We start from the raw sequence: 6,934 nt of genomic DNA, 5'->3' as shown, positions 1-6,934 counted from the left end.
TAGGTTTAGGGTAAAAGTTTGGCACAACATCATGGGCCGAAGGGCCTGTACTGTTTTATGTTCTATATGGGCATTCGAAAGGTGGGATAGACAAAGCACAAACAAGACGTGGCTGTTGGGTTGGGAGAGGAGAGGTTTTGAGAGAGTTTAAGTGACACAAAGAAGGGGATTTTGCCCTTGGGTAGGATGAGATCGCATTGGAGGAGGCGCAGAGAGTTGGTGGGGGGTGGGGGGTAGGCTGGTGGGGGGTGTTCATCAGAATGTTGCCGGGAATGGAATATTTTAGCTATGAAGAGAAGCCCGGGGGAGCTCAGGATGTTTTCTCTGGAGCACGGAGTCGTAGAGGTCTGCAGCATGGAAACAGGCCCTTCGGCCCAATGTGCCCATGCTGACCTCCCTACTCCCACCCCGTCCCAACCGTTTTCGCAATCTGAACTGGTCCCTCCGTACCCATGGGCCTGCCCAGATGTTTCTTAAACAAAACTGTACTCGCTTCCCAGCACTACAGCCCGTCCCAGGCACTGGCCACTCTCTGGGTGAAAAGAATTGCCCCTCTGCACCCTTTTGTATTTCTCCCCTCTCATATGCCCCCTAGTTTTATACTCCCCTCCCCTGGGGGGAAGCTGTTTGTTATCTATGACCCTCGTGATTTTATAAACCTCTATAAGGCCACCCCTCAGTCTCCTTGCTCTCCAGGGAGAAAAGTCCCAGTCTATCCAACCTCTCCTTATAATTCAATCCTTCCAGTCTTAGGAAGCATCTTTTCTGCACTCTTCCCAGTTTAATAATATCTTTCCAATAGTAGGGTGACCCAAACTGCACAGGATACTCCAAAAGTGGCCTGAGCCAACGTTTTGTGAAGCTGCAACAAGGCAGCCCGACTCCTATACTCCGTGCTCTGCCCGATGAGCAAGCGTAAAGCCTTCTTCATCGCCCTGTCTACCACTTTCCTGGAACTATGTACCTGTATCCCCGGAGAGAGAAAGGGGGTAGACCTGGTAGAGGTTGGGAGGTGATTAGGAGGGGCATGGACAGGCTGCATACAAGGCAGCCTGATACCAATACATTTAAAAAGCACCCAGGTGGGTACGTGAATAGGAAAGGTTTAGAGGGATGGGGGCCAAATGCTGGCAAATGGGACTAGGTTTATCTAGGACGTCTGGTCGGCACAGACGAGTTGGACTGAAGGGTCTGTTTCCGTGTGTACAACGCTATGACTCTATCAATCCCAGACGAGCCCCCAAACTCGCTCATGAATAGTCGGAACATAGAATGATACAGCGCAGGAACAAGCCCTTTGGCACACGATGTTGTGTTGAACATGACACCAATTTAAACTAATCCCTTCTGCCTGCCCTTGGTCCATATCCCTCCATCGAGTCATAGAGTAATGCAGCATGGAAACAGGCCCTTCAGCCCAAACTGGTCCATGCTGACCACAGTGCCCACTCAGCTAGTTCCAATTGCCTGCATTTGGTCCGTATCCCTCTAAACCATTCCTGTCCATGTACCTATCCAAATGTTTTTTAAATGTTGCTATTGTACCTGCCTGAACCACTTTCTCAGGCAGCCCATTCCATACATGCACCACTCTCTGTGTGAAAAAGTTGGCCCTCAGGTCCTTCTTAAATCTTTCCCCTCTCACCTTTAACCTATGCCCTCTACTTCTCAATTCCCCATCCCATATGCATTCACCCTATCTATGCCCCTCGTGATTTTATACATCTCAATAAGGTCACCCCTCATTCTCCTATGTCTCAAGGAATAAAGTCCTATCCTGGCCCACCTCCCCCTATAACTCAGGCCTACTGGTCCTGGCAACATCCTCAAAAATCTTCTTTGCACACTTTCCAGTTTAACTATGACTTTCCCATAACAGGGTGACCAAAACTGTACACAATTCTCCAAGTGCGGCCTCACCAACGACTTATACAACTATAACATAACATCCCAACTCGTGTACTCAATGCCTTGACTGATGAAGGCCAGCAAGCTAAATGCCTTCTTCACCACCCTGTCTACCTGTGATGTCGCTTTCAATGAATTATGTACTTGTACTCCTAGGTTCCTCTGTTCCACTACACTCCTCAGGACCGTACCATTTACTGTATAAATCCTACCTGGGTTTTACTTTCCAAAGTGCAAACCTCGTGCTTATCTGTATTGAATTGTGTTCGCCAATCCTCAGCTCACTCCCCCATCTGATCAAGATGCCTCTGTAATTTTTGATAACCTTCTTTGATATCAACGATACCTCCTAATTTTGTATCATCTACAAGCTTATTAATCACGCCTTGTACGTTCACATCCAGAGTATTTATGTAAATCACAAATAACAAAGGTCGTAGCACCGACCCCATGGCACACCACTAGTCCCAGACCTCCAGCCTGAGAAACAACCTTTAACCATCACCCTCTGCTTCCTACCAATTTTGAATCCAATTCGCTAGCTCTCCCTGGATCCCATGCAACCTAACCTTCATGACTAGCCTGCTGTGCGGGACCTTGTCAAAGGCCTTATTAAAGTCCATTTAGTTAACATCCATTGCCCTACCCTCATCTATTGGCTTGGTTACCTCTTCGAAAAACTCTAAAAGATTTGTCAAACATGACTTCCCGCACACACGTCCATGCTGACTATCCCTAATCAGACCTTGACTATCCAAATGTTGGTTGATCCTGTCTCTCAATATCCTCTCCAATCACTTGCTTAACACTGATGTCAGGCTCACTGACCTGTAGTTCGCTGGTTTGTCTTTGCTACCTTTCTTAAACATTGGAACAACATTAGCCATCCTCCAGTCTTCTGGACCTTCACCAGTGGCTAAAGATGAAGCAAAAATTTCTGCAAGGGCCTCTGCAATTTCTTCTCCAGCCTCCCACAATGTCCAAGGATGGACTTGATCAGGCCCAGGGGATCTATCCACCTTAATGCGATCTAAAGCTGCAAACACCTCCTCTCAGGTGATGTGTACGCAATCCAAAACATCCCATTTGTTTCCCTTATTTCCTTAGCATCCACGATTCTCTCCTTAATAAACACTGAGGAGAAATATCCATTAAAAATCTCCCCCAGCTCCTGTGGCTCCACACATAGACGGCCATGCTGATCTTTAAGGGGACCTATTCTCTCTCTAGCCACCCATTTACTCTTAATATAGCTGCAGAACCTCTTGGGATTATCTTCAACCTTATTTGCCAGATCCATCTCATACCTTATTTTTGCTCTGATTTCCCTCTTAAATATGCTCTTACATGTTTTATAGTCATCTAGGGATTCACTTGAGCCCGATAGCTTAAACCCAATGTATGCCTTTTTCTTTTTCCTGACCAGATCCTCAATATCCCTCGTCAGCCAGAGATCCCTAAACCCGCCAGCTTTTCCCTTCACCCTCACAGGGACATACTGTCCTTGGATTCTTGTTCTCACACTCTTAAAACCCTCCCATTTGCCAGCCGGTCCTTTTCCTTCAAACAGTCTCACCCAATCGATCTCTGCTAGATCCTGCTTAATGGCCTCAATATTGGCCCCGCTCCAGTTTGGCACCTTAACCTGTGGATCTATCCTATCCTTTTCCACATTTATGTTAAAACGAAGAGAGTTATGGTCGCTGGACCCAAAGTACTCTCAAACTGACGCTTCAGTCACTTGCCTCGTTTCCAAAGAGGAAGTCCAGTGTTGCACCTTCCCGAGTAGTGCTTCAAGACACTTCCTTGGACACATTTGACAAATTCCACTCCATCCGGGCCTTTTACACTCTGGCTGGCCCAGTCATTACAGGGGAAATTAAAATCTCCAACCAATACTGCCCAGTTATTCCTACAGGTATCTGCAATCTCTGTACATATCTCCTGTAGTACCCCTTGGCTATTTGGGCGTCTATAATACACTCCCAACAGAGCGACCATCCCCTTCTTGTTTCTAAGTTCTAACCATATGGCCTCATTTGATGACCCCCCTTAGGAATATCCTCTCTAAGCGCTGTTGTTATGTCCTCCCTTTACAAAAGGGCAATTCCTCCTCTTCACTTACTTGTACTTCTGTCACACCTGTAGCTTCTGTATCCAGATACACTGAGTTGCCAGCCCTGTCCCTCTCTCAGCCCTATTTCTGTTGTGGCTATGATATCCCAGTCCCCAGAGCCAATCCATGCTCTGAGCTCAACTTCCTTATCAGTCAGGGCCTCGTGCGTTGAAAGAAATACACTTTAAACCAGAAATCTTTTCCCTCCCTTTACTGTGGCTCTGCCTGTCCTGAATGGTAAACTTACTCTCAACGGCTAATGTATTTCCTCCTGACTTCTCTCTTATTCAGAGTCCCATCCCACCCCACCCCAAACCAGTGACAGCAGTAAATCTCCCCACAAGGATATTGTACCCGCTCTGGGTTAAGTGTGACCCATCCCTCTTGCACAGGTCACCTCTACCCCACCTCTGCCCTCTCCATTTTCTGCATATTCATGCGTTTATCATCCTCTCCTTGCACCCTCTCCGCACCCTTCCTGTAACGTTGCGGCCAGAATTTGAATGCAATGCTCTAAAGTGCGGCCTGAGCAAAGTCTTCCAAAGCTGCAACATGACATCCCGACTCTTGTACTCGATTCCCCGACCTATAAAGGCAAGCCGTGCCATAGAGATAGTAGGACCTGCCGATGCCGGAGAATCTGAGATCACGAGGTGTGGAGCTGGAGGAACGCAGCAGGCCGAGCAGCATCAGAGAAGCAGGAATCAGAGCATTTCTGAAGAAGGGTCCAGACCCGAAACGTTGGCTTTCCTGCTCCTCTGATGCTGCCTGGCCCTGCTGTGTTCATCCAGCTCTACACCTTGTTATCTAAGCCGTGCCATACAACTTCCTTATCACCCTGTCTACATGCGCGGCCACTGTGGAAGTGCATTGGACGCTAAGCTCCCCTTTAGTTGTCGAAAACATGAAATTTATTCAGACTGCCCAAAGTCCCCGGTTTATTTGACTGAGGAACACAGTCCAGGAAAATCACTGCTTATTCTGAATAAACTGTGATGCGCAACGAGAAACGGGAATGGCCACCTTACAACTTCAACTCCACCCCTTCGCACACGGAAGAAAAAGAGAGAGAGGCACTCAAAGCCAAATGGGGTGTGACGAGAGAACGAGGAAGAATAAATCTCACATTTAGGCAACGACTGCATCTCGTTCGAGAAAACAGACGGCAAACAGCAGTGATTTGGAAAGCTACAACCGCAGGCTCGGGAACAGGCACACTCACACCACGCACAGACGCAGCAGAGACAACGCGTCTCAAGAAAGAAGGGGGAATGGAAACACGGTCTTCTAAGACGAAAGATGGAAGCCGACCATTTCGCAAATTTCCACTGGATTTCCCGGCAACGAAATCGAACGGCTGACCGCAGCGATGGGCGGGAATACTTCGATTGAGAGGGTGATAAGTCATTCAGTCCATCCGATGCGATCTCGGGCCATCCAGGTCTCAATCCCATACTCCCTGTCCTGCCCGAGGACTCCTGAGAGTCAGAAACTGGCAGTACACTCAAGTCACTGAGAGTCTTCAAGGGGCTAGAATAATCCAAAGAGTAACAGCTCTCAGGGACAAACTCTCTCTCTCGAAGTCACTCCACAAACCCCTGTTATTGTGAACTCCCTCGGCATTGTCCCTCTACCAGGACAGGGGGTTAGATACAGAGTAAAGCTCCCTCTACACTGTTCCCCCCCCATCAAACACTCCCAGGGACAGGGACAGCACAGGGTTAGATACAGCATAAAGCTCACTATACACTGTACCCCCTTCAAACACTCCCAGGGACAGGGGGTTAGATACAGAGTAAAGCTCCCTCTACACTGTCCCCCCCTCCCTCAAACACTCCCAGGGACAGGGGGTTAGATACAGAGTAAAGCTCCCTCAACACTGTCCCCCCATCAAACACTCCCAGGGACAGGGACAACACAGGGTGAGATACAGCGTAAAGCTTATTCTACACTGTCCCCCCATCAAACACTCCCAGGACAAGGGGTTAGATACAGAGTAAAGCTCTCTCTACATCGTCCCCGCCATCACACACTCCCAGGGATAGGGGGTTAGATACAGAGTAAAGCTCCCTCTACACTGTCCCTGCCATCAAACACTCCCAGGGACAGGGACAGCATGGGGTTAGATACAGAGTAAAGCTCCCTCTACACTGTCACCCCATCAAACACTCCCAGGGACAGGGACGAGTAATGTTTTGTGAAAAAACATAACCAAATATCTTTTAAGATATTTTATTTCAGTTTCTGTTTTGAAGAATCCAACAAAAGCTCTTCCCAGCCACGGCACATCTTTCCTGGTCTTTGCCTGTTTCTTATTGCCTCTGCCGTCCGCCTGATTCTGCGAGGGTCGGGGTTACAGTCAGTGCACCGTGTGTACTGTCTCACTAGGAGAGACCAAACAGCCCTTAGCAAACCTCACAGGGATATATACACACTGCAGTCAGAGATGTGATGACCCACAGCACACAGTTACTGACACACCAACAGGCAAACACTGAGTGACACCGACACACCGACAGTCACACACTGAGTGACACCGACACACCGACAGTCACACACTGAGTGACATTGACAGTCACAGAGTGACACTGACATACCGACAGTCACACACTGAGTGACAGTGACACACCGACAGTCACACAATGAGTGACAGTGACAAACCGACAGTCACACAATGAGTGACACACCGACAGTCACACACTGAGTGACACCAACACACCGACAGTCACACACTGAGTGACACTGACACACCGACAGTCACACACTGAGTGACACTGACACACCGACAGTCACACACTGAGTGACACCAACACACCGACAGCCACACACTGAGGGACATTGACAGTCACACACTGAGGGACATTGACAGTCACACACTGAGTGACAGTGACAGTCACACACTGAGTGACA

The 6,934-nt window shown here is 48.4% G+C and overlaps 2 protein-coding genes across 2 annotated transcripts in view; one reads left to right on the top strand and one right to left on the bottom strand.

Annotated features, from left to right (window-relative positions):
• Window positions 1-919, top strand: part of ssr4 (signal sequence receptor, delta) — a 4,499-nt gene extending 3,580 nt beyond the window's left edge. The window contains exon 5 of the mRNA XM_048619946.1: window positions 806-919. Coding sequence (XP_048475903.1) covers window positions 806-919 — 114 coding nt within the window. The remainder of the gene's footprint in view (window positions 1-805) is intronic.
• A 5,321-nt stretch (window positions 920-6,240) lies between these two features.
• The window catches only part of lhfpl4b (LHFPL tetraspan subfamily member 4b), a 3,425-nt gene continuing 2,731 nt past the window's right edge, over window positions 6,241-6,934 (bottom strand). Inside the window, exon 3 of the mRNA XM_048619876.1 lies at window positions 6,241-6,408. Within this exon, the coding sequence (XP_048475833.1) occupies window positions 6,257-6,408 (152 nt within the window). The 3' untranslated portion in view covers window positions 6,241-6,256. The remainder of the gene's footprint in view (window positions 6,409-6,934) is intronic.

The sequence above is a fragment of the Rhincodon typus genome, chromosome 44, assembly GCF_021869965.1.
Source record: "Rhincodon typus isolate 14 chromosome 44, sRhiTyp1.1, whole genome shotgun sequence".
NCBI lineage: Eukaryota > Metazoa > Chordata > Chondrichthyes > Orectolobiformes > Rhincodontidae > Rhincodon > Rhincodon typus.
The sequence above is the reverse complement of the archived record's forward strand: the minus strand, read 5'-3'. Positions and strand labels throughout refer to the sequence as shown.